Here is a 27871-nt window from a genome sequence, read left to right as displayed (position 1 = left end):
CAGAGAGGAGAGCCGGAAGGGGGGCGCCCGATCTGGCTTCGCACACCTCCACGCCGGATCGGGCTGTACGCTCTACCTCCCCACTGCCTCCCAGAAAAGGGAATGAAAACTGTGATGATGGTTACAGATTGACAGAAACTGTAACATAAAGCTCTCAGGGGCGGTCCTAGCCTGTTTGGTGCCCTGGGTGTACACTCCCTCTGCCTTTTTTCTAAACTGAGGACCTGATGGCTTTGACCTTTTCTTGTCCATCTTCCATCAGTAATTTTGCACTCCAGTATCAACACCGAAACCCACAACATAGACTACCAGACTAATAGACCTACACCTTCTATAGTTTGTTTTCTTTCACACAACCCAGGAAAATAATTAATACATAATGGGCTTGGATTGACAATATTATGAATGAAATGTGCACTATTTGAAAGCAGCCCGCCCCCTCCCCTTTCCACAGGTTGTGTGTGAGACTTCAGCACAGAAGCAGCAGCAAGCATGCGCACCGAGGGCTCTCGCGCTCACTTTTCGAGTATACGTGTGTGATAGAATTTAGAAAACACATCGGTGCAAATTACAAGTCTATATCATGATGTCTTCAGTTTTTGTGTTTGTTATAGGGCTGTCAACGTTAACAGGCTAACCCCGTCATCACGATTAATTATTTTTTTAACGCAATCAACTCATCTGGAGCGCAGAATGGACAAACTTTGGACAAACTGCCCGAAATGCGTTGCCAGAGACATTTCAGGGATTTTGAGTCATTCTGCGTCCGTTGACAGCCCTAGTTTGTTGGGTTGTTTTTATTTTGTTTTATTTTGGGAGCTGGTTATTAGATGCCGCTCCAGTCAGCCGGAGAATCCCCCGCTGCCCCGCCCCCTCCTCCCTGTGTGGCAAGCAGCAGGCGCACCTCAAACGGAGGGCGCCTTCACTCCCCGCAAATCGGCAATAAATAGAAAACCGATAGGTGCCCACGTAATCGACAAAATGCGCTGGCATGATGTCGGGGCAGCATGTGTGCGAGCAACTTTTTTTTTTTTGCCGATGCCATGATGCCGCGCCCACCACGATGCCACTCTGGGCAACCGCCCATGTTGCGCATATCTAAAACAGCCACTGGGTGCTCTGGTATAAGAAAATCGAGCATACCCGGTGGCAGTCTTGTTTCAGTTAGGTCAGTGTTGTTAGCGAAAACATTACGTGGTTTAACTCCATTCTTCACATATTTAGAGGAGGGGGGCTGCAGTAAAACTGTACCGGAAACATCAGTTCCTTCTTTGAGGTAAGTCTGTCCGTTATTTAAGCAGCTCGACTGACAGGAAAACCTGAAAGCTTATCGCTGTCACGTGGGTGCTGTCACACAGACGTTCCGCACTAACTGTTTATGTGTGTATACTGTCATGCAGTAGAGAAAGTCCACAGCGTTATACAACAGACGGCATGTTTTAATGTGAAAGTGAAAGTCACGGTCAGAGGGACGCTTGGCTGGTTATAATAATTAACAAGACTGCAACAAAACCCGAGGCCTGTACAAAAAACCCTGATTAATGCGTCAGCGAGCTGTTCCCGACAGTGACTCCCTTTTTAGCTGCTTACATCACCAAAGTAACTTGTACTCAAAACATAAATCGGTCAGGAGCAATTTGTGTTCCGAGTTTCGGTTAAAAATCGACCAGAAGCGCCATGTTTACAGTGGTTCTTTTATTTACTAAATGTTTTTTTAGGCACAGAGCCTAAAAAGGAAAGTAGTTAACGGAGAACGTTTATTCCCACGGTCGACATACCCGTTATCTCTGACTGGGGCTATATGTTTTGAATGTTCCGTATTTGTAAAGTGTAAAATGTATAGTTTCAGTATTAAGTGTTCTTGTTTTACAGGTAAGATAATGGATTGCTGTGGTCTGCTAACTCTTCAGAAGGAACCAGGTACTGATGGAGAAGAAGTTAATTAAAAACATCTTCAAATTTAGATTTTTGTTGTTGTAATGGCACATAATAATACCCTGATGTATGGTTCATGTATTTATTCTAATATTATTTTTCTATCAGTTCCTCTGAAGAGCATTGAGGTGGAGCTGGAGGTGAGGGACCATGTGGCTACAGTGGTCTCCACTCTGAACTATGAGAACAAGGAGGACAAACCATTAGAGGCTGTTTTTGTCTTCCCTCTGCCTGGAGATGCTGCTGTCTGTCATTTCAGTGCTCAGATTGGACAGACACAGATTGTAGCTGAGCTGAAGGAGAAACAGAAGGTGAGCTGGACAGTAAATATAACCTGATTATAAGTGAGATTCACAATAAACACAGTGAATGTCACTGACATGTGTCACCTGTGCTTCAGGCTCGTGAGGAGTATGATGATGCTCTGAGCTCCGGTCAGCAGGCCTTCCTATTGGAGGAGAGTGATGAGAGTCCAGATATATTCTCTCTGAGTGTGGGCAGTCTGCCTCCAGGAGAGAGCGCCTCCATCAGGTTGGAGTACGTCACTGAGCTGGCTGTGCAGGCTGATGATGGTCTGAGGTTCTGTCTGCCTGCTGTGCTGAACCCTCGATACCAACCTCAGGGTAGGACAACTTCAGAATACTTGGACCAGAAATGTTTCAACTATATCAGTGAAACTGTTGAACCACCTTCCAACCTTCACACCACTGACAGAACACAAAATCTAAAAAAAAAAATACATCTTCCAACTTTGCCAGTTGCTGTAAGGTGTGAACACAGAACCAGATATGCAACTGTTGCCACATACAGGAAAACACAGACAGTGAGAAAAATCTGGAAGATAATTAGGTCAAGTTTCAACTTGATTTTCTGCAAGAAAAAGGATTCACTTCTCATCACATTGTGATTGCCAAATATAAAAAGCTGTGAAAAGGCAGGTTTCAGTCCAGTGAAAAACTTAAGTTGTGCACCCTCAGAGAAATTGGAAAAAGCCCAAAAGCTGTATCTCAGACTCTACAGGCCTCAGTTAGCATACGAAATGTTAAAGGGATTAGAATAAAACTGAACAAGTGTGGCTTCTTTTGTAGGGGTTGCAGGAGAAAACCTTTTTTCTCAAAAAGGAATTTGCACCTGAACCAATCGCAAGACTTCTAGAACGATGCCCTTCTGACAAACAAACCCAAAACTGGAGATATTTGACCATAATGCATAGCACCACACTTGGACAAAAACAACCCCAACATATCAGCACAAACACATTCATAAAAATGTCATGTAGAAAGGGTGAGGATTTGGGCTTACTAAGCTTACTTACCTCCTATATGGTGGGACTGGTGTGTTTAGTTTTTCACAGGACTGCGTTTGTCAGATTATAAACTTTTTGTGAAGTAGGTTGATGCAGTGTGCAAACACAGACTCTCCCTCTCATCATGATTTTATATCATTAAATGGTTTTAATTAAGTAGAAATTTTTATATGGAGTTTCCCTCATTTTTTTAGGCAAAAATGATGTTAGGTTTTCCTCATATACCGATATGCTTCATTGTACCATCCGTAGGTCATAAAAGTCAAGGGTATATTTATAAGAAAAAACATTTCTGTCACTTTTTGAATTAAAACAGCTGTAAAATTGTTTTGTTTTTCCTGAGCAAAATGCTTATTTTCCATCATGTGGACCAGAGACTCTTTACAGCCTAAATGATTTGAGTGTATAAGGCTTCAATAATTACAGCATTTCGAACCTGATGTTGTGTACAGGTAGTGAAGGTGCAGGTGTCCAGGTAATGTCTGTTCCAGCCTCTCTGGTGCCCTACAGTCTGTCTTTTTCTGCCCGAGTGTCCTCTCCTCGTCCAGTCTCTAAAGTAGAGTCCAACTGTTCCCTGGACCCTCTGCAGTACCTCAACACTGATCAAACCCAGGCCACGGTAGGTAGAGTGCTGATGTGTCTGCTGTGTGTGGTTGTTACTTATTACTGAGGACTAAATATGAATGTGTTTGTGGTGTGCAGGTCAAGCTGGCTGCAGGACACAAGTTTGACAGAGATGTTGAACTGCTGATTTATTACAAAGACGCCCACCAGCCCACTGCTGTGGTGGAGGCAGGACAGGCCTCTGCTGAGCCGGGTGAGTGAAAAATATGTGAAGTCATTAGTTTGCAAATAGAAATCCTTTATCCCCGTTCTTCAACCTGGAAGTTAATTGTGTTGGAATATATTAGAAAATGTAAAATTTGATATTTTTCTGTCTTTTTCATGTGTTTCAGGCTCTCTGATGGGTGATCCAGTGGTGATGGTGAGTCTGTACCCTGAGTTCCCCCAGTCTGTGATGTCTTCAGTGACTTCATGTGGAGAGTTTGTGTTCTTAATCGATCGATCTGGAAGTATGGACTGTCCTACGAATAACAGTGAGCAGCAGGAAACTCGGATCAGCAGTGCCAGGGTATTTATGATGTGGTGTTAGAGTTACAAGATATTTCCTCAAATTGTTCCTCTCACACAGTGGCCTCACCATCTTTTCCCTCTTTCCTGAAGGATACTCTACTGCTCCTGTTGAAGAGCTTACCAATGGGCTGCTATTTCAACATTTACAGTTTTGGGTCTAGTTATGAACACATCTTCCCGTGAGTTGTATTCATATGATCTCCGTGATATAACTTTTTTACAGTGATATTACTGTGTAATAAGATATCTTCCCTGCTGTTAGACAACATGTTGCCTTTGGATGATTCTGCAAAATTCCAGGTTATGTTTGATCTCACTTGTGTGTTTCTCATGGCAGTAAGAGTGTAGAGTATGGTGAGAAGACCATGGAGGAGGCTCTGAAGAAAGTTGAGCAGATGGAGGCTGATCTTGGAGGAACAGAGATCCTGGAGCCCCTCAAACATATTTACAGTCAGCCCTGCATTCCCACTCAGCCTAAACAGGTAACTCAGACACACACACACACACACACACACACACACACACACAAACTTTAATGATGTCATTCTTTAGTCCTTCTTTTTTCTCATTCAGTACTCCAACTTGTAAGTTGACCATGAACCAAGCCAGTCTCATATAAACTGCTAATTATACAGGAGTTGATCTGTTGAGTGGCTCCTACTGTTCATCTCACTCTTGCTTAAAGCTTCTTCTTTTCTTTCTTTCTTTTTTTTTTTACTTGTTAAAATGCTTTACTGACAGCATACTTGTATACCTGTCAGAGAGTTGTGTTTCTGCTTGTGTAGAGGAAAAACTGTGTGTAAACTCTCCTCTCTAGTTGTTTGTCTTTACTGATGGAGAGGTGGGGAACACCAAAGAAGTGATCAATCTGGTGAAGAAGAATTCAGGTTCCCACAGGTAAAACAAGAAAAAGAGGATGACATGTGCTGCGTACCAAACCTATGTGTCTTAAAAACAGCTGTTGTATTGCAGGTGTTTCTCTTTTGGGATTGGGGAAGGGGCCAGCTCTGCTCTCATCAATGGGATGGCCAAGGAAGGAGGAGGTCATGCTCAGTTCATCACAGGGACTGACAGGATGCAACCAAAAGTATGACAATGAGACATAACAATTACAGTTAAAAAAAAAAAATATTAGTGTTTTTTTTTGTTTGTTTTTATTTGGATAAAAGATATGATTTCAGTTTTTGTACTCATCAGGTGATGCAGTCGCTGCGTTTTGCTCTGCAACCAGCAGTGGAAGATGTTTCTGTTACATGGGATTTACCAAAGGGATCAACTGTCACTGTCCTCTCTCCACCAATCACAACCCTTTTCCAGGGTCAAAGGTCACTGATTTATGCCCAGCTCACTGGACAGGTAGGACCAGCATCTTCTCACAGTGAATGATGTCTGTGTTTATGCTTGTCATGTTTTGAAATAAAATGAAATTAGTTTAGCACTGTAATTCTGTGTCAGAGCTCAGAGGCAGCAGAGGGCTGTGTAACGGTGAAATACAGCCTGGCAGGTCATCCCTCTGAGAACCAGCTGCACTTCAGTCTCAGCCCTGCAGAGAACTCTGGGTAAATGATCTGTTAATCTACTGGAACAATTACATATTTACTTTACAACAGTTGAATTTCTATGTCTGTATGATCTAAAACATGGTAATTGTGACCATGTCACCATACCAATATTTTCTCTTGTCTGTAGCTTAATAGTCCACAGGTTAGCTGCTCGGACTCTTATTTCCTTGCTAGAGATGGAAGCAGAAAACAATCAGGAAAAAGAAGAAGTAAAAAAGAAGGTGGTGCAGCTGAGTGTCCAATCGGGAGTGAGCAGTTCTTTCACTGCTTTCATTGTTGTCAATAAAGACAACAACAAGGAGATTCAAGGACCTCTTCTGCACCGAAATATTCCAAGTAACAAGAATAATTAGCAATCCTATCTACTTCATATTGTTCTTGGGGCATTCTTATCTTATCTTATTTTATCTTATCTTATCAGTGGCCGGTCTAATGAGATGTGCTGCTACCCCTTGCTCTCTGGTAGCCTATAGTTCCTCTTTTTCGCCCGGTGAGTACAAGGTTTGTTACCATTGCAAACACAGTACGAGTACCTCTACACACACAGATTTGTGTGTGAGTGTGTGTGAAGAAGAATCATTAGTTATAAGGACAAATTAGAGACTTTTAGATACATATGACTCAAACCACTTCAGTGCACTTTTTAAAAAATACCTTTTGTAGACAGTAATACAAAAAAATGAGAGAACCTCAACAATCATATGACCCCCTATGAGCAAGTGATTTGGTGACTGTGGGAAGGAAAAACTCCCTTTTGACAGGAAGAAATCTCCAGCAGAACCAAGCTCAGGGAGGGGCGGCCATCTGCTGCGAGGGGTTGGGATGAGGGTAAGAAGACAAGACAAAGACATGCTACGGAAGAGAGCCAGAGATGAGTAATTCAATGCAGAGAGGTGTATAAACACATAGTGAGTGAAAAAGGTGACTGAAGAAGCATCACTCAATGCATCATGGGAATCTCCCAGCAGCCTAGACCTATTGCAGCATACCTAAAAGAGGTTTCTGCTCTCTCGAAGCCTACAGCAGTGAGTACAAGGTTTGTTACCATTACAAATTTAGAAAAAGTACACACACCCACACACAAAATATACCAAAAATTCACCTCTTGCCCCTGCAGGCAGTCTGTATCTCAAGCTTACGTCCTCTACCAGAGGCCTGGGAGCTTGAAAGTAAAGTTCACTGGATTAAGCATTTTCAGTAGGAGAAATGTTTCGTCACTCATCCAAGTGACTGTCTTCTGGTAGTTAGTATTGGGGTTGCTGACACAGACCAATTTAGTCTGGGTTATATAATGTCGGATGATTTGCTCATACTACACATGAACAATTTAGATAGTGGACAAATTCCAGTCAGACCAGTAAAATGAGATCCCACATCAATTAAGCTTCTACTGAATTTTGTGTGCAATGAAAGAAAAATGCTTAATTGTGTTTTCATTGGGAGTAGAATTATAAGTGTGTGTGCTCACTGTTGTATTTCCTTTGAAAAAGCAGGTTTACAGTACAAATGTGCAATGGATGACTTTGAAGGTATTTGTTTTGACTTCTTTGCTTTAAATGGACACACTTGAATATGTACTGATTCTTTTCCAAGTGTAATTTGGATTTTTCTACTATTAATTTTAACTTAAAAATTTTAATAAAGAAAGGTTTACATTTTGTTTTAATTAAATGTTCAGCATGCTACCACATTTAGTGTACAATGAATGAAAAATGTTTTAATTTTGATTGCAACTTCAAGTGTGTGTGCTCACTGTGGAATTTCCTTTGAAAAAGCAGATTGTGAGGTGGATTATGGATGCCCTCTAGAATGCGCAGAAGACATGCACAGTTACAGAGGTATCTGTTTTGACTTCTTTGCTTTAGATAGACACTTTTAGCTGTAGTTCAACATTGAAAGTCATGTAGACCTTAATATCTTTAAGACATTCCTGTAGTTTAATTAGTTTTGTGTCATTTGGCTTCATGGGTATATAAAGTTGAGAGTCCTCTGCAAAGCAATGCAAATGTATGCAGTGTTTTCTAATAATACTGCCTAAATATGGCGTTATTTTTGTGCCACTATTCTGAGCGCACGTAAAAAAAAATTGAGCTCACGTTAAAAAAAAATTTGCAGGTGCAAGTGTCGCATTTTGAGGAGAAATTTATTTTGGGCGAAGAAAAGCTAAATTTGAGTGAACAAAATTCATTGCTGCGTGCAAAAAATGTATTCAGTGTTTGCTGTTATCCATACACACACACACAATAGCAGCCCCTCTCGCTCAGTTTTTGCATTTGCGCTTGCTCGCAATGTGTTGCTTGTGCTCTCAACATTTCTGCCCGTGTGCGCTCAACTCTTTCTGCACACCGTTATATTTGTGCCACAAGACCAGCCAATCACAGACTTGGATGCAAAAAAATCTGATTGGCTGTTTTGGTCTCCAATCAGCTCGAAATGACGAAATGCAATATCCCAGAATCCATTTCGTCCAAAACTCAAACGAGGCAGTAGCGGAGGAACACAGAGTGGCGGAGTTTGAAATATTACTCTTTCTGGGTCACAAAATAAACTTTTAAGATATTTTCATGCGAGAATGTGTAAAACTTCAAATGTCTGCTCGATTTATCAAGACATCACATATTTGCAAAAGTGCTCTAACGTTTTCGGAGATGCCTGTTACCCACCAGCTGACCGGGTGATCACTCGGGTTAAACATAATATATAAGGCTGAACTGACAAAAAATCGGCCGACTACATCACCAGGTGTTATAGGAAAAACCATAAAGCCTTTGAACTAAAACAAACGCTGTTGTGACAGTGATGTACACTGTCTTGTTTTATATATCTGTATGATTTGTATCATCTTCATGTTTCCATCTCACCACATATCCAAACCGATACCATGAGCAGCAGCTTTTAGAGCTGTGGCTCCAGCAAACATCAGCTGATGCTAGAAAGTAATATTAAATAAATTCTAACAACAGCTGATCAAGCTTAAACGTGCTGCTGTTGTTTAGCGCAACATCCGCTGGTTTCCTCTTTTTGGCGCAAAGTGGGCGATAAACAAACGAGAGACGATCAGCTGATCATTGATCAGTTTCGTGATTGAAGTAGCAACAGGAGAGGGAGGGGAGAGAATGAGAGAAGAAGAAGCAGCTGACAGCGTAAAGACAGAATAACTCCAGCTTTGTGTCTTTTTCATTCTAGCTGAAGTACGGGACGAATCGCGTTCCTTTTCCCCTCAATACGGATGTATTGTAATTGGTCCAGCCCAGAGTTGATCATGACCAATTGGCTAATCCACCACCTTTCATTGTTTATACTGTTACAAAAACAAACAAACAAACATAAAAATGAAAAATCATTATTGGCTCACTGGGCAAATGCCCGGTATGCCCGATGGACAGTCCAGCTATGCGGTCAGCTGGTGGGTAACAGGCATCTCCGAAAACGTTAGAGCACTTTTGCAAATTTGTGATGTCTTGATAAATTGAGCAGACATTTGAAGTTTTACACAGCACAATTCTCGCATGAAAATATCTTAAAAGTTTCTACAAAGAATTCTGGACGATTTTAGCCCCAATTTTTTACAGAACGCTGTTGGAAATCAAAGAAAATGGCAGACTCCCATCAAATATGAATTCTGCAAACATTAATCTCCTGCTAAAACCAGGCAAAGACCCTGTATATCCCTCAAGCTATCGTCCAATATCCCTTATAAATGTAGACCTTAAAATAATCTGCAAAGCTCTCTCGAAGAGACTAGAGAAAATAACCCCCCTCTTAATTCATCCTGACCAAACTGGTTTCATAAAAGGTAGGCACTCATCAACAAATACACGTAGATTACTTAATTTGATAGACTACTCATACAATAAAAACCTTGAAACTACAATATTTTCTTTAGATGCAGAAAAAGCGTTTGACAGAGTTAACTGGAAATTTCTATTTGCAACTTTACACAAATTTGGTTTTGGATCTTCTTTCATCAACTGGTTAAAAATATTATATAATTCCCCAACAGCTTGTGTCAGAACAAATGACCAGACATCCTCCAGCTTCTGTCTCCTGAGGGGCACCAGGCAGGGATGCCCACTCTCCCCTTCACTGTTTGCAATTTTTATTGAACCACTAGCAGCAGCAATTAGACAGAATTCAGTAATTAAGGGCATAAAATGCAAGAACGTGGAACATAAAATCAGCCTTTATGCGGATGATGTGCTACTCTTTCTCCAAAATTCACAAACCAATATCTCTGGGGTGATTGAATTGATAGACTCTTTTGCAAGAATATCAGATTACTCAATTAACTGGTCAAAATCTACAGTCCTTCCGATTAATTGCTCCTTCCATAATTCCTCTTCTACTCCACTGCAATCGGGAAATATAAAATATTTAGGTATTAATGTTTCTCCCAAGCTTGCAGATCTAACTAAATTAAACTATATCCCACTTTTAAAGAAAGTAGAAGGCGATCTGGCTAGGTGGAAATGTCTACCCATATCACTCATGGGAAGGGTTGCCGCTATAAAAATGATGGTCTTACCAAAAATAAATTATTTATTCTCAATGATCCCAACTAAACCGCCACAAGATTGGTTCAGATCTCTAGATTCATATATGTCCAAATTCCTTTGGAAAAATAAGCCCCCACGTATAAGCTTAAAAACACTACAAAAGACCAAGGATAAAGGAGGATTAGAACTACCTAACTTTCAGCACTACTTCTTAGCCAACAGGCTCCAATTTATCTCAGGATGGCTAAAACATACCCTCTTAGATGAACCTTGGCTAGATGTAGAACAAGCACTTTGCAATAATCTAGAGATTTCAGATCTACCATTTATCAGCTCAAACATTCAACGACATGAATGCTTCAAAAGTGTCAACATTAGCTCCTCTCTGACAGCATGGTGGGAGTTTCTGAAGTTGACAGAGTCTTCATTAATCCCATGCAAACGTACACCTATCTGGAACAACCCTGACATATTACAAAACAATAATATGATAAACTTTTCAGATTGGAGTGGTAAAGGAATCAAATATTTAGAACATATACTAGAAGGAACAGAATTTATTTCATTTGACAGACTAGTTACACAATATGGGATCAACAAGAAAAGATTTTTAGAATATCAGCAAATTAAATCCATAGTAAAAAAGAAATTTAAACCGGGTCAAGTTGAACTACAAACACCACCAAGTGTGGTTCAATTTCTTACTCTTAAAACCCCCAAATTACTATCCAAAATATACAGAATGCTTTCTAAAATAGATGAATCAATATCACTTCCTATTGCAAAATGGGAAGCGGATTTATCAGTTAACTTAGACCAAAACTTCTGGTCTCAGATTTGCTTAAAAACCTTTCATCTAATTAGAAATCCCAGTCTTCAATTAATTCAATACAAAATACTACATAGAGTGCACTATACAGGTCATCGGATGTTCAAGATGGGCTTTACGTCTACCAACAACTGCTCACACTGCCAAACCAATTCACCGGACAATTATATCCACGCTCTTTGGTTCTGTCCACCAGTTCAGAAGTTTTGGCGTGAGATATGTGAAGACTTATCGAAGTGTCTGAAATGTAACATTCCAACTTCTCCTTTAGTGTGTTTGTTGGGCAGCTTAGATAATGTCACTTCAGAAAAGAATATAGCCCACATGGTTTTCAGTGCCCTATGCATAGCCAAGAAAACAGTCCTCATGAACTGGAAAAATAAAAATAATCTTAATTCTAACCAATATAGAAATTATCTATTAGATTACATTAGTCTTGATACAGCCTCTGCCACCACATCAGATCAATTGCTCTGGGCTCCTTTGATCAGCTCCATCACCTAGTGGGGGTGGGGGGTCATAGTTTGGTCCCACCTTCACTGTTGTGATTGGTGTGGGGGTAGGGACAGGCTTAGGGCGTCGGGGGGTTCCCCAGGAGCATCTTCCTTGGGGGGCTCAACCCGGGGTAGCGGTCATGGCCAATTAGGGGCTCTGTCGGCTCCTAGGTGACGGTTTCCTCGTGGCTGCGTGCAGCGGGGCTAGGGGAGGGTCTGTGCTGACGGACGTGGGTTACTGACCTGGTGGCCTGGCTGCCCCTGGGTGGATCCGGGACGGGCGTGAGGTTCTGGGGGCGCTCCGTCTCTGGACTGGGTCCCTTGCTGGGCCTCGGGGGCTCGGGCCCTGGTTGGTGTGTTGCCGGGGTTGTGGGCGGGTGGGTGTATGGGGGCCCAGCCCTGGCGCAGGGCGCCGCCAGTGCATCGAGCCACCTGGGGGACTCTTCAACTGGTGGGGGAGGTTGTCACATCTTGCAGGAGCTTTCCTCTCCTCAGGAATTCTCTCTGCAGGAGGGGGAGATATAGGAGAGGTGGAGGAAGATCTCAGCCTGGGCGTCTATTGTCTTGTGTAGTCTGGAAGATGAGTGGATGATGGGGTGGGTGCAGTTTTCTCTGTAGTGGGGTCGGGTGGGCTGTCCCGGGCTCTGTGGGGCCGGGCGGCGCTGCTGCACTGGGCCCTGGTCCGGATGGGCCTGGGCCCCCTTTCCCTGGCGGGTTGCAGAGTATGGGGGTGCCTACTGAGGTCAGCGGGGGAGCTGGCCCCAGGGAGGGGTCACTTGCCCCTCCCTTTCTTCCCTCCCCATCTCCAGCTGCCTCCCTCTTCCCGCTCCACCACAATCACCCACACATGCAGGGCCTTGGGGTAGGGGTGTGTCACCAGGGTGCAGAGGAGGCATCCCCCCCTCTGTCCCCTTCTGGCTGCCTCTGCCTCAATTTTATCTCACAACTTAGACATTCACATTACTCACACTCTCATAACACATACATATAGGATCTTGGGGGTGGGCTCACAACACGGACTCCAAATTACCATCAGGGTGTACACCTCACCCCTGGCGTCGTTGCCCACCTCTCAATTTTAAATACATGTAGACATTGAGGGCTATCAGGAGGGGCTATGCGCTTACCTGCTGCTCTCTGGCAGGTAGCTCCATGCCCTCCTGGGTTTTAAATGCACCTTAGAACACATATACATCAACACTACATATGAGCGGGTAGAGGAAGGTTTGGAGTCTTCTCACACCCCCGGTCTCTGCGGCCTGCTGGAGCGGGGGGGCTAGGAGGAGGAGTTGGCCGTCCGACTGGGGTCTGGTGTGTGGGGCCTCCCTGCTGCTGCGGAGTCGGGGCAGTCTGCTTCTCCCCACCGCAGGGAAAAGGGTAACACCACCTGGGTCTGGGTGCAGTTTCCCCCTCCAGGGGCAAGGGTACCTAGACCCGGTTCTTAGAGTACGCTTGGGGAGTGTGATTGTGTGTACAGCGTCTCTTTATGTCTGTCTCCACGTTGGTTGAGTGTGGAGTAATTGCCTATGAGAGCATGAGGGTGGGAATGGATGTTTGTATTTGAGTGTGCCTGTATGTCTGTGTCTATATGTCAGGTTGGGTATCAGACGCCACCTCTCTGGGGACATCTCAGGCCCTCCAAGGTTTGGAGGCCTATCTCCCCCCACCACTTCCCCTGCCGGTGGCAGACGCCCTCAGACATCGGTGCGTTGGTGGTTCTTTGTGTCCGGGGGTGGGCGTCCGGGTACACACCGGCTCACTCCTTGGTGGCTGCTTATCGGGGCCTGGAACCTGGGGCTCGCTCGGGCCACTTCGGGGGTGGAGTGCCCTCGGCCTCTCGGCCTGGGGCTCGGTCACTCAGGCACAGCTGGCTGCCGGCGGAGCTCACGGGCACGTCACTGCAACCCCCCCTGGCTTCTGCTCCACGGCTGCTGAGTGACCCCTCATCTGGGACTCTCCTCAGCTCTTTCTGGGATAGTGGCGCGGCTGCCCCTCTGTTGGTCTTCCTTGGTCTCTTGTGTTCTGGGGGCCTCTGGATGTCTGGAGTTTTGATCTCCTCCATACCTGCTTCATGCCCTGGAGGATGGGACTGTGGCCCCCCACACCCTCTAGCAGATCATTACATTAAGGAACCTTTTAAATACAAGCGCGCTCATGCTCACAGGTGTACACACAGGTGATCACACACAAACTACACCCTTTTTGGCTCCTACCTCAAAGCACACTGTGCGCTGTCGATCTTACGTGCTGCACAATAATGTTTAATATTAAGTATTTAGTGTTATATTCCCATATATCATTGTGATGTTGTTTATTCTATTACTCTCGTTTTCTTCTGCTTGTTTTCTTTTTTCTTTCTCAACAGGTGATCCAGGTGATCGATATATGTATTTTTTGTCTGCTTATTTTGTTGGTTTTTGTTTTTTGCCCTTTATCCCCGTCCCTCTTCTCCGCTGTTTTTTTTTTTTTGTTTTGTTTGTTTTGTTTTTTCCCCCCTCTTTCTTTCTCCCTTTTCTTTTCCCCTGTCCCGTATCTAGCAAGTAAAAAAAATAAATAAATAAAAATAAAATAAACAATAAAAGGTAAATCAAATGGACCATTACGGCAAGGCTGGGATGGTCCATTTGGTAAAGTAAATCCGTTGGGCATCTTTCTTCGCCTTTAGACAATAATTCTGATGGCAAAAGAACCAAACGGGACAGGTTTAAAAAAAAAAATAAAAAAAAAATAAATAAATAAATAAACATAATATATAAGGCTGAACTGACAAAAAATCGGCCGACTACATCACCAGGTGTTATAGGAAAAACCATAAAGCCTTTGAACTAAAACAAACGCTGTTGTGACAGTGATGTACACTGTCTTGTTTTATATATCTGTATGATTTGTATCATCTTCATGTTTCCATCTCACCACATATCCAAACCGATACCATGAGCAGCAGCTTTCAGAGCTGTGGCTCCAGCAAACATCAGCTGATGCTAGAAAGTAATATTAAATAAATTCTAACAACAGCTGATCAAGCTTAAACGTGCTGCTGTTGTTTAGCGCAACATCCGCTGGTTTCCTCTTTTTGGCGCAAAGTGGGCGATAAACAAACGAGAGACGATCAGCTGATCATTGATCAGTTTCGTGATTGAAGTAGCAACAGGAGAGGGAGGGGAGAGAATGAGAGAAGAAGAAGCAGCTGACAGCGTAAAGACAGAATAACTCCAGCTTTGTGTCTTTTTCATTCTAGCTGAAGTACGGGACGAATCGCGTTCCTTTTCCCCTCAATACGGATGTATTGTAATTGGTCCAGCCCAGAGTTGATCATGACCAATTGGCTAATCCACCACCTTTCATTGTTTATACTGTTACAAAAACAAACAAACAAACATAAAAATGAAAAATCATTATTGGCTCACTGGGCAAATGCCCAGTATGCCCGATGGACAGTCCAGCTATGCGGTCAGCTGGTGGGTAACAGGCATCTCCGAAAACGTTAGAGCACTTTTGCAAATTTGTGATGTCTTGATAAATCGAGCAGACATTTGAAGTTTTACACAGCACCATTCTCGCATGAAAATATCTTAAAAGTTTATTTTGTGACCCAGAAAGAGTAATATTTCAAACTCCGCCACTCTGTGTTCCTCCGCTACTGCCTCGTTTGAGTTTTGGACGAAATGGATTCTGGGATATTGCATTTCGTCATTTCGAGCTGATTGGAGACCAAAACAGCCAATCAGATTTTTTTGCATCCAAGTCTGTGATTGGCTGGTTTTGTGACACAAATATAACGGTGTGCAGAAAGAGTTGAGCGCAAATGGGCAGAAATGTTGAGAGCACAAGCAACACATTGCGAGCGAGCGCAAATGCAAAAACTGAGCGAGAGGGGCTGCTATTGTGTGTGTGTGTGTGTGTGTATGGATAATAGCAAACACTGAAATACATTTTTTGCACGCAGCAATGAATTTTGTTCACTCAAATTTAGCTTTTCTTCGCCCAAAATAAATTTCTCCTCAAAATGCGACACTTGCACCTGCAAATTCTTTTACGTGCGCTCAGAATAGTGGCACAAAAATAACGCCATACCTAAACAGGTATAACGTAAGAAGTATTGGTCCTAGTACAGAACCTGGTAAAATTCAGTGACTAATTTGTGTGTGTGTGTGTGTGTGTGTGTGTGTGTGTGTGTGTGTGTTAGGCATTCATTTTTGGTAAGCAGTTAGGGAAAGCATTATGTCTAAGATAAGTCCCCACTAGGATAGCAACACCTGACGTGTGTGTGTTGTGTGTGTGTGAAGAAGAATCATTAGTTATAAGGACAAATTAGAGACTATAAGGTACATATGAGTCAAACCACTTCAGTGTACTTTTTTAAAAATACCTTTTATATACAATTATACAAAAAAATGAGAGAACTCCGACAATCATATGACCCCCATATGAGCTAGTGCTTTGGTGACCGTGGGAAGGAAAAACTCCCTTTTAACAGGAAGAAATCTCCAGCAGAACCAAGCTCAGGGAGAGATGCGACAGGTTGGGATGAGGGTAAGAAGACAGGACAAAGACACGCTATGGAAGAGAGCCAGAGATGAAGAATAATTACATGCAGAGAGGTGTATAAACACATAGTGAGTTAAAAAAGTGACGGAAGAAGCAACACTCCATTAGGGCAGGGCAATATGGCCAAAAATATTTATCACGATATATATTTGAAAATTTGTGATAACGATATAACTGACGAAATAATTGACGCGAGACAAAATACTTTACAACTCCACAACTTTATAAGTGCAAAGAAAAACCCCATCAATGTATTTTCACTTAAACAAGCAGCTGTTTTTTGTTTTCGTTAAAACTATAAAAAAAATTTAACAGTGCAAATGCAAATTCCTTGCTGACAGTTTAAGCAAAAGGCATTTCCAGTGGAAATGGGCAGACACATCCTGAGCATAACCATGTATAATATTCTCAAAACTTAAAAAGAGGTTATACACACACAATACGGTAATATTATGTTGAAGCACAGTACGTATCACTCCACGAGGCTCCTTACGGTAGCCGTAATGCTCCGACAATCCATCACGCTGTGCAGCTTTGTAGCTTAGCAAAGTCGTACTAAAACATTTTTTGACAGATTTTTGAGCACCGTGTACCACATAAAATCGGTTCAAGGTCAGTAAGCACAACCAGAATTCATACATAAGGCACACCGGATTATAAGGGGCACTGTCGATTTTCAGAAAATGAAAGGCTTTTACGACCGACTTATTTTCCGAAAAACATGATAATAACGACGGCCCACTTGCATGCTCTACCAAAAATTGTGCTTTGGTGTGTATCTGACAGAGGAAAGCCAAGCCAGTTCCAAATCACTGAGGTTGCACCATTTTTACAAACCAATTCTGGTTCATCTGTTTCATTCAACGATCCGCTTTCGCCCTTCTCATTCTCCGTTGCCGCCATGCTTTTTCCGCCATGTGCGTATGAAAACATGGCACATGGGCGTTTTACCCATATTCTATTGCAATGTTTCATTTTTTTATCATTGCCTAACATTATACCAGTATTACCATGAACGGTATGATATGGTCCAGCCCTACACTTCATCATGGGAATCCCCCAGCAGCCTAGACCTATTACAACATAATTAAGGGAGATTTCTGCTCTCTCAAAGCCTACAGCAGTGAGTACAAGGTTTTTTACCATTTGAAACTCAGTAAAAGTGCACACAGGTACACACACACAAAATATACCAAAAATTCACCTCTTGCCCCTGCAGGCAGTCTGTCCTTCAAGGTTGTGTCCTCTACCAGAGGTCTGGGAGCTTGAAAGTAAAGTTCACTGGATGAAGGGTTTTTCAGAAGGAGAAATGTTTTGTCACTCATAAAGTGACTTCTTCAGTCTGGAGTGGGTTTTGTCTTCTGGTAGTTAGTATTGGGGTTGCTGACACAGACCGATTTAGTCTGGGTTATATAATGTCAGATGATTTGTTCATGCTACACATGAACAATTTAGATAAAGGAAAAATTCCAGTCAGACAAGTAAAATGAGATCCCACATCAATTAAGCTTCTACTGAATTTAGTGTGCAATGAAAGAAAAATGTTTAATTGTATTTTCATTGGGAGTAGAATTATGAGTGTGTATACTCACTGTTGTATTTCCTTTGAAAAAGCAGGTTTACAGTACATGTACTGTTATCACTACGTGTTGGATACACTGTGTATGTTAACGCTGGTCAATCTTGGACTCCTTTTGACATTTTGCGTAACAATAGTCTGCCTTTGATTGTCACTGGCGATGGTAGTCCCAAGGGGTCGAAGATACTATTAATCACTGAGAGAACCCCGCAGCAGGATGTCGGGTTTGTCATTGACTGCTACCTTGAAGGTAAATGAGTCGGTGTTAATGTCCCAGCACATTCCTAGACTTCTCTGAGCCGGTAAGGTATTGTCGCTGAGACTCAAGTCTTTGATGCCGGAGGCCAAATCTTCTGGCTTCAGCCAAGGATGCACATGTGCGCTTGAGCAGATCGATGGCTGCAGACTCCGTGGGAACTGAAATCAGCCCGTAATCGACATAGAAGTGTCTCTCGACAAAGTGTCTTGTGTCTGCTCCAAACTTTGCCTCGCCTTCCTGGATGGCTCTTCGAAGGCAATTGATGGCTACCGCTGGTGACGGGCTATTACCAAAAAACACGGACCCGCATGTGGTATTCCTGCACCTCCTTTGACAAGTCATTGTGTTGTGCCACAGGAACCTCAAATAATATCTGTGGTCTGGTCTAACTAGGAACCCATAAAACATTTGCTGGATGTCATCAGTGGTTGCAATGCGCTCTTTCTTAAACAGATTCAGGACACCAAGGAGGGTGTTATTGAGATCAGGGCCCGTTAACAGCACTGAATTGAGTGACACACCAGACTGCTCGGCACTAGAGTTAAAGACCACGCGTATCTCACTGGGCTTCTGGGGATGATATACGCCAAAAATAGGCAGGTACCAGCACTCAGTGTTGTCATCGATGGGTGGAGCGATCTCAGCATGGTTGTTTTTAAACAGCTTGTCCATAAATTCTGAGAACTGTTCTTTCATTTGAGGGTTTTTGGTTAAGTTGCGTCTCAGTGAGTTGAGTCTTGGTCTCTGTAATTTGGAAGTGGCAAGCGAGGGGACTTGAACGGTAGAGGGGCAATCCAGTTATTATTTTCATCCTGGTGGACTTCCTTTTCCAAGGTCTCATCCTCAAAGGACAGGGCATGCTGGTTATCATACTCTGTGCGCTCAAAAACTTTCCTCCCAAGTAGGGCTGGGCGATATATCGAGTTTTTTAAAAATATCGATATATTTTCATACGAGATATAAAATGTGACAATATTGTTTATATCGATATAGTATATATTACGTTATAATTATACTTGTGGAGCCGCAAGTTTGCCTCTCTTTCGTCCACTTTTGTCTCTACGCAACGTTACTCGGCCTCGCCTCTGCTTCACTGAACACAACTCCCCCTCCCCCATAGCTTCACCTGCAGGCAACGACAAGATGAACACGGCAAATCTCCGTTAACGAGTTACCGCGGATCACCCCGTGCGTGGGGCTGGACGGGGTCAACGTGTTAAGAGCTAACCGCGCTAACGAGCTAACCGCGCTAACGACATGCAGGGGCTGCATGGCCTAAAATCCTTTCATTTTCTCAAAAATCGACAGTGCGCCTTATGTATGAATTCTGGTTGTGCTTACTGACTGCGAACCGTTTTTATGTGGTACACGGCGCTCAGCAATCTGTCAAAAAATGTTTTAGTACGACTTTGGGAAGCTATGGAGCTGCACCGCTTGATGGATTGTCGGAGCATTACGGCTACTGTAGTGGAGCCTCGCGGAGTGATACGTACTGTGCTTCAACGTAATATTACCGTATTGTGTGTGTATAAGGACCATAAATGGCACCTGTTAAGAGACATGGTTACAAAGAGGATTTCAAACTCAAGGCTGTCAGCCACGCAGTAGAACTTGGGATTAGAGCAGCTGTGAAATCTGTCTGTCTTTGTTATTATCCTCAGCGTCTTTTAGTTTACATTTTGACTGCACAATTGTGAGCTTTTTGTTATGCACAAAAACAACATTGTTTTCTTTTATTTATGGAGCATTATTATTTAATAAATGCTGATAATTTATTTTTGAGTAATTTCTTCATGTACATCTATGCTGTATGTTAATAAAAGTGCCTGTGTGACATCTGGGACACAGCTTTGACTAAGAACTCTCTTTTTGTTCTTACCTTATGGCTTTAAAAAAAAATATCGAGATATATATCGTATATCGCCATCCAGCTAAAAAATATCGAGATATGAATTTTGGGTCATATCGCCCAGCCCTACTCCCAAGCTTTTCTTCTGCTGCATTGGGTTTCAAGCTGCGTTTTAAGAAGCTACTCTTGTGCTCCCTGCCATAGCATGGTTTTTCTTTGATCTTGATGCTGGACAAGGAGAGATGGATGTCCGTTGGAGAGCACATGAGTTTTATAGGCGCTGACCTTTGGCCTGTGAGCATTGAGGCATACTTCCCCCACGATTACCCAGCCTAGGTCTAGGCACTGAGCAAAGGGAGCGTTGTGGGTCCGTTGACTTGTTGTTGTGCCTTGTGGACTTGTATGATGTCTCTGCCCAGTAAAACTGCAATCTGGGCACCTGGGCCGTGGTTAGGTATCAGAGGAGCCAGGTGTTTCAAGTGGGCGTGGGCAAAAGCAACTTCAGGTGTAGGTATTTCTTCTCTGTTAAATACTATCTCATCACATTCAATGAGAGGAGGGACATCTAGACGTGGGCCTTCACCTACAGGCTCAATTTGGAACCCCACAGCTTTCCTACCGAGCAATTGAGTTAGACGTTCTCATATGGTATGTCAGAGGGCTACTCTTGATTCCTAATAGCTGAAAGAATTCAGGGCGTGCCTGAATTGCTCTGATCAAGAATGGCGTACATCTTAACAGACCGTTCTGATTGAACTTTAGGGAAAACTCGAACTAGACATACCTTGGAGGGAGAACGCGGAGGACAGCCTTCACCGCAGATCTCAGTGCACCGTGATGTTACCTTGGGTGGAGTCTTGTCTTGAGGCTGAGGCTCTGGTTCAGGTGCGTTTTCCAGCTGGGGTTTTTGACCCATATCAGGGTGCATGGCAGAGCAATGTTTTTCACTTTGCACTCCTCACACTTGACCTTCAAGTCACAGTCCTTTATTGTGTGCATGGGAGAACAACAGCAAAAACACCATTTGTGTTCTTTGAGTATGTTTTGTCTTTCTTGTAGTGGTTTTCTCCGGAGAGCTCTACATTTGGCTAGAGGATGCGTTTTCTTCTGGACTGGACAATAACATGTTAGATCATCCTCTCTGATAGTAGCAGAAGCAGTTGTATCAACCTCTGTTCTGTTTACCGTTAGAGGTGTTTTGTAGCTAGTTTGTTTGAATGGTGGTCTCTCACCTTTGTTGAGAGGTTGGCTGCTGCATGACACAAAACTTGGATCATTTCTCGCTTTTGCCTCCTCTTGGACAAACTTTACAAAATATGAGAATGGAGGGAACGTCACATTGTATTTTTGTTTGTATTTTGAACCCGTGTGGAGCCATTTATCTTGTAAGCTTGGAGGCAGCTTTTCCACTGTGGGCTTAACCCCGCGTAGTGTGTCAAGGTAAGCGAGGCCTGGGAGGTAGGCTTCGTCTTTAGCAACCTGGAGCTCTAGGAGCAAATCCCCTAGTTCCCAAAGTTTTACATTGTCTCTGTTTGTAAGATGAGGAAAACTGTCCAGTTTTTTAAACAAGGCGTTTTCTACTACTTCTGGTGTAGCATAACACTCCTCCAACCTTTCCCATGATAACTGGAAGGCAGCTTTGGGGTTAGTGGTATAAACAGCCCTGATTCTTTCAACATGCTCTGAGGACTTTACCGAGCCACTTGACTAGGAGATCTAACTGCTGGCTGTATGTAAGATCAATGCCTTCAGTTGCATTTAAGAATGAAGGCTGCCATGCTCTAAAATTTTCAGGGGTGTCATCAAACTTAAAGAGCCCAGTTGTGATTAACTCTCTGCGTACAAGGAACCTAGCAAAGTCAGCCATGCTTTGTCTCCTGAGTTAGCCCATTCTTCTGCCTTCTCCCCGTGAGCATCCATTGCTGTGGCATAAACTTATCTTCCACCAACTGCTGACCTGTCTTTTCACTGTACTGTTATCACTACGTGTTGGATACACTGTGTATGTTAACGCTGGTCAACAGCAATCCAAACTCAATTTTCATGGACCAGGAAACTGAGCGTCTTGCTCCTTTATTACGGTCTTCTTGACAGCTTACAATCCTTTACAATTGTGGCTTGAATAGCTCGAAGAAAGGGTAGAGTGAAACTAAAAATAAACCAGAAAATAAAAACAAACCAGAACATTCAATATACTTACAGCCATTGCTTTCGATGGTGTATATAAAGATTCAGGACACAGGAGGTGAAGTTTAAACATGGATAGGCAGGTTTTCTGTACATTTTTCTTCCCAACTGACTGCGGCTTCTGCCTCCCACAATGCACTGCGAACACAGATTACTCCTTCAAAATAAGATACAGAAAAACTAATGCTGACTGTATAGAAAATATTTTTAACTAAATGTCTCTCTTTTTTTTAACATAAATTACCACAGATAAAATATGACATTTTTTTATCACTAAATTATTATTAACCATTTTGAACCTTTTACTTGGGACAGAACAGTACAACTCTGCAACGGATTACTCTGAAGGTATTTGTTTTGACTTCTTGGCTTTAAATGGACACACTTTATGAATATGTACTGATTCTTTTCCAAGTGTAATTTGGATTTTTCTACTATTAATTTTAACTTTAACATTTTTAAAAAAGAAAGGTTTACATTTTATTTTAATTAAATGTTAAGCATGCTACTACATTTAGTGTGCAATGAAGAAAAACTGTTTTAATTTTGATTGCGACTTCAAGTGTGTGTGCTCACTGTTAAATTTCCTTTGAAAATGCAGATTCTATGGATGATATGGCATACCTTACAAGTTTCATGTGCAGAAGCAGAGGTATCTGTTTTGACTTCTTTGCTTTAGATTGCATTATCTCTAAGATAAGTCCCCACTAGGATGCAACATCTGACGTACGTGTGTGTGCGTGTGTGTGTGTGTGTGTGTGTGTGTGTGTGTGTGTGTGTGTGTGTGAAGAAAATCATTAGTTATAAGGGCAAATTAGAGACTATTAGATACATATGATTCAAACCACTTCAGTGCACTTTTTTAAAAATACCTTTTGTATGCAGTAAAACAAAAAAATGAGAATACTGCAACAATCATATGACCCCCTATGAGCAGGTACTTTGGTGACCGTGGGAAGGAAAACTCCTGTTTAACAGGAAGAAATCTCCAGCAGAACCAGGCTCAGGGAGAGATGCGACAGGTTGGGATGAGGGTAGGAAGACAGGACCGAGATATGCTGTGGGAGAGAGCCAGAGAGGAGGAATAATTCAATGCAGAGAGGTGTATAAACACATAGGAAGTGAAAAAGGTAACTGAAGAAGCAACACTCAATGCATCATGGGAATCTCCCAGCAGCCTAGACATATTGCAGCATAACTAAGGAAGGATTCAGGGTCACCTGATCCAGCCCTAACTATATGCTTTATCAAGAAGGGAAGTTTTAAACATAGTCTTAAAAGTACAGAGGGTGTCTGTCACCCAAATCCAAACTGGGAGCTGGTTCCACAGGAGTTAAACACAAGTACAGCTCAGTCAGAGAGCGGCTGATACGATACTATAAAGTCTTTAAGATAAGGTGGAGCTCGATTATTCAACACCTTGTATGAGAGGAGCAGGATTTTAAATTTGATCTGGATGAATCTTCTAGGAATGCAATCTAAATAATTTAGTAGTACAGTGTCAACTTACAGGAATAACATTTGGCATCACATGGCAGCTTCGAGTAAAGAAATCATCATCAAATAGCCATAAAATTATGAAATATATCTGGTTATAAAAGCTGCTCTATTGTTAACTGTTACTCTTTTAATTGCCACGATCAGAAATAATAACAACCCTAAATATGACAAATATATTGCAACACATGGATACTAACCAAATCATTAGAACTATTTTCTTAATAACTAAGCTCATTATATTAAATATTGCTCTGTTAATTCCCCCAATTAAGATAATTTTATTAACTAAATAGCAGGAGAGTGATCAGCATAAAAAAACTTAATGATTGTACTTTGATTTTAAAATTTCCCCTTTAGCACTGCCGGATGAAGAATTTAAGCCTGCTAAGAAGCCACCCAGAGACCCTTTGCTGCAGTTAGTCTCCCTCCAGAAGGCGTCTGGCTGCTGGCTGCTTGATCCAGCTCTGGCTGCTGCACTGGGAAAGACCAACGAGGAGGTGGAAAAGTCAAAGCCTGAAAAGGTGGATTATTAAAAAGAATAATAAGACACAGTAATAGTGGGTGTTTGTAACGTATTCATTAAAATGGTTTCAAAAGTGAATTTTCAAAATTACACACTCATGTTAACGAACATCTGCTTGCTGTCTCACTTAATTTAATATTTAACTACATGACTGCTGATTCTATACACTAGGCCAGCAGTGAAGTGTGGGCCACCATTCTGGCTCTGATCTGGCTTCATGGTTTCAAGATGGATGCAAAGGACGAGTGGGAGCTTCTGGCTGCAAAGGCTGTATCATGGCTCAGTGCACAAAAAGGTAGCAAACACAAAAATAAGCATTCAGTTTGTGATGGTTATACTGAGTTGCTCTAGTCGGTCAGTTATTAAGATGCTAATTGGTTATTTTGTTTTGTGTGTTCCTTTTTTTTCCAGCACCATCTGTGACAGAGTGTGTGGAAGCCGGAAATATATTGTTGGGTTGCAGTGTGCAAAAAACTGCCCTTGGCGTCTGAGGTTTTTATTAAACCAACAACTTCTTTACGATTATTACACAGAAGCAGATTTACTTCATACTTCATCCACATTAATCTTTGCATCGTCCAACTTTATTATCTAATGTGCCTTATTTTATGCTGCATGTGCCCAAAGTCAGCTTTGTAGGAGGACCAGAGATTATTGCTTTTGTATTCTAACTTTAATGTTGCTGTGTGCTTGAAAGCATCAAATATAAACAAATAAAATCACACATGAGTTCAAAACCCTTCAGTTCTTTTAATGAGTCAAAAATGAGTTTTGCTGGTTTTTAGTTTGTTTTTGTCTGTTTGGGAGCTGACACAGTTTTTAAGGGGATGGGATTTTGGGGGGATAATGGAAGGAGAAAGGAGAACATGCGGCTAAACATGTCACTCCTGGTCTGATTGGAGAGGGGACCAAAGAAAACTACAGACTCCAACATTGTTTTGGCAAAGTTCCACACCGGTTCACTATTCATTTTGGTGACCTCCAATTGACGTAACCGGGTATCATTACTGCCGATGTGAATTATAATTTAACTGAATTTACGTTTACCCTTAGCCAGCAGTTTTAAATTTCCCTCAGTGTCGCCTGCTCTGGCCCCTGGAAGACAACTGACCATGGTTGCTGGTGTCTCTAACTTCACGTCTCAGAACAGAATCGCCAATCACCAGAGTTTGATCCCTGGCGGGTGCGTCGCCGAGTGGGGAAAAGCGGTTAGACACATTTCATAGAAAAATAACTTTTATATTTCTTTAAAAAAATCAAAATATAAGTTTACTCAGTTGGAATATACAATTTAGTTCAATTGGTAATGGAGTAATGCTTAGTTAAAAAGCTGAGTTAAATAAATGTGTGGTGAATAATTGTATGTTCAGTTGCTGCAATTCTGTTATTAGTACATTCAAATGATGATGAATTACCACCACCAACTGGTAGAATATGGAGATGAAACTCATCAGCTATTATTTGAAATAAAAACTCAAAGTGTTGATTTTAAACAGAAAAAAGAATCACTGCTTAACCTTGAATGTTTTTAGGTTTTTACTTCCCATCTCTGCTGATATCAGATATCTGATGTCCACAAAATAATAATAATAAAAAAAACATCTGACATCAAGTCAGTATCTGATTGGTGCTCTTATAAAAACCTTTCCCTTAACATTAAAAAAAAAAAAGAAAAAAGAAAAAACTGATTTCAGGTGACAGAGAGGGGCGCTCAGGCCACTGGAATCTGGTTCGTCTGCCTCCAAACCCTGCAACAGTGATCGAGGTGCACAGGAGGTACAGCGATCCCCTTCTAGAGTCGATTTGAGGTGTGGTGCTTGCATTTAGAAGGTTTTGCTGTGAATAGACAACATGTGGTCAAAAGAGCTCTCCATGCAGGTGAAACAAGCCATCCTTAAGCTGCCAAAACAGAAACAAAAAAACATATCAGAGAAATGGCTACAATATTAGGAGTGGCAAATTCTACACTTTGGTACTCCTGAGAGGCAGTGTGGGCATGCAGGCTGCCAGTGGCCCTGAGACACGAGTGTTAATTGATGATGATGTGACACAGGACAGGACAGAAGCAGCCAAATGAATTCTGAGGTGTTCAGAGACATTTAGGTTTCACAGGAATACAAGTGAAACTTTGTAATCCCGTGTAACGCTCTTTTTTTATTGAGTCTGCTTTTGGGTAAAGCCCACGTATCGACCTTCCTTGGATCAGAAAACAATCTCTATCTTAGTCTTAATACACATCAACAACACACAAGAAACAAAAATGAGCATTTAAATTTAAATAACACAGTGACATAAATAACACTGAATATAAACAGTCTGGTTTCCGAATATGGAAATGAAAGAAATTCTGTTTTTTAAATTCAATCATTTTGAAATTTTAGCAGCACTGCCAAACTCTGATACCTTGTTTAATAAACCTGGAGAGTGACTTACCTCTGTGTCAGTACTTATCAAAATATTGCCTCTTGCCCCTCTGACAGATGACCTCGCCTGAGAAAACAAAACAAAACAAAAAACCTCAAAATGGCTGCAACTGCTGTGCTCCCTAAATTAGTACTTTAAAAAAAAAACGAGAGTGGGCATGTTAAATATTACAGTTAGATTTTCTTAAACTTTCACTCTTAGAAAGCATTCTGTTTTAAAGTGCGCACTTCAAAGACATGATGTTTGTGCAGGTCTCCACTCCTTCCTTCTCATGTTAGCCAGCCACTGGTTCAGTCTTGCTGCTCCATCATAACCTTTAGTAAAACGAGAGGCTCAGAAGCAACAAGAGTATTGTGTGAAAAGAGATCTGAATAAACAAAGAGTGGCATACTCCCCGGCTGTGTCGTGTTCTTGCTATTAGCAACTTTATGGTGATTCAGAACATACACCAGTTAGTGCACATCAGAACAAAATGTCAGTATTTGTAATGAAAACTGTGCAGAACATTAGGAAATAAATATACTGTGCAGGAAGACTAGCAGCATAAAACCAATTTACCTTCATCACTCCAGGCATGATGTTACACTGTCCCAAATATAGTCATGGTCCAAGTGAGGAAATGCAATATTTGCTTTTGAAGGAATCCTTTAAAAGCCAAAGATCCTTTTTTATAGATGATGTTTGGTGAGTATTCATGCATGCATCATCCATTAATGTTTGGGATGAGGGGCTGATTGACTTTGTCAGGACTGTTTTTCCCAAAAAGCCACCAACATTAAACTTTGACAAGCCTTATGGCCAACTCAACCCATCAGATCTTTGATGTGTTAAAGCCAAAAACCTGCTACAAGACACAATCGAGAGGACTGATGAGAAAAGAAAGTGAACTGGATTTTCTTCCAATTTAAAGTGAACAGTTAGATTTAGCTCATTTAGCTTTGTTAGTGAGCATATATGTAGTTTACAAATAAGTAAATTAAATTAAGGGAGGGAAGAATCAACTTGAAGACTGAACTCCAGGAAAAACTAGGAAGCTTGAAAGGGAAACAGCAGTTACTTTGGCTGCTGCCACAGCCGCTCCTTAAATACCTGGTCTTGATGACACACTTAATTATCAAGCTGGTGCCTACATGAAGGTGAGAATTTCACTCCCAACCACTGAATAGACAAGACTGTACCCGCACGACGGCTATAGAACAGCTGCTATAATTGTGCCTTTTTGTCAATGCTGGTACAAACCCTGTTC

General features: G+C 42.0%; 1 protein-coding gene across 1 annotated transcript; it reads left to right on the top strand.

Annotated features, from left to right (window-relative positions):
* Positions 1 to 1100: 1100 nt before the first annotated feature.
* On the top strand, positions 1101 to 24932 carry LOC134641795 (von Willebrand factor A domain-containing protein 5A-like). Its single transcript, XM_063494372.1, has 22 exons — positions 1101 to 1276; positions 1873 to 1920; positions 2044 to 2246; positions 2336 to 2558; positions 3694 to 3860; positions 3944 to 4058; positions 4198 to 4373; positions 4466 to 4554; positions 4713 to 4857; positions 5193 to 5272; positions 5348 to 5462; positions 5573 to 5731; positions 5831 to 5934; positions 6065 to 6273; positions 6359 to 6427; positions 7428 to 7466; positions 7713 to 7775; positions 22494 to 22526; positions 22780 to 22830; positions 24036 to 24199; positions 24373 to 24496; positions 24613 to 24932. The coding sequence occupies exons 2-22, from the start codon at positions 1881 to 1883 to the stop codon at positions 24690 to 24692; spliced, it is 2448 nt and encodes an 815-aa protein (XP_063350442.1). The 5' UTR covers positions 1101 to 1276; positions 1873 to 1880; the 3' UTR covers positions 24693 to 24932.
* Positions 24933 to 27871: the final 2939 nt, after the last annotated feature.

The sequence above is a fragment of the Pelmatolapia mariae genome, linkage group LG14 (assembly GCF_036321145.2).
Source record: "Pelmatolapia mariae isolate MD_Pm_ZW linkage group LG14, Pm_UMD_F_2, whole genome shotgun sequence".
NCBI classification, from domain to species: domain Eukaryota; kingdom Metazoa; phylum Chordata; class Actinopteri; order Cichliformes; family Cichlidae; genus Pelmatolapia; species Pelmatolapia mariae.
Note: the sequence above shows the minus strand (reverse complement) of the source record. Positions and strands in the feature narration are given on the sequence as shown.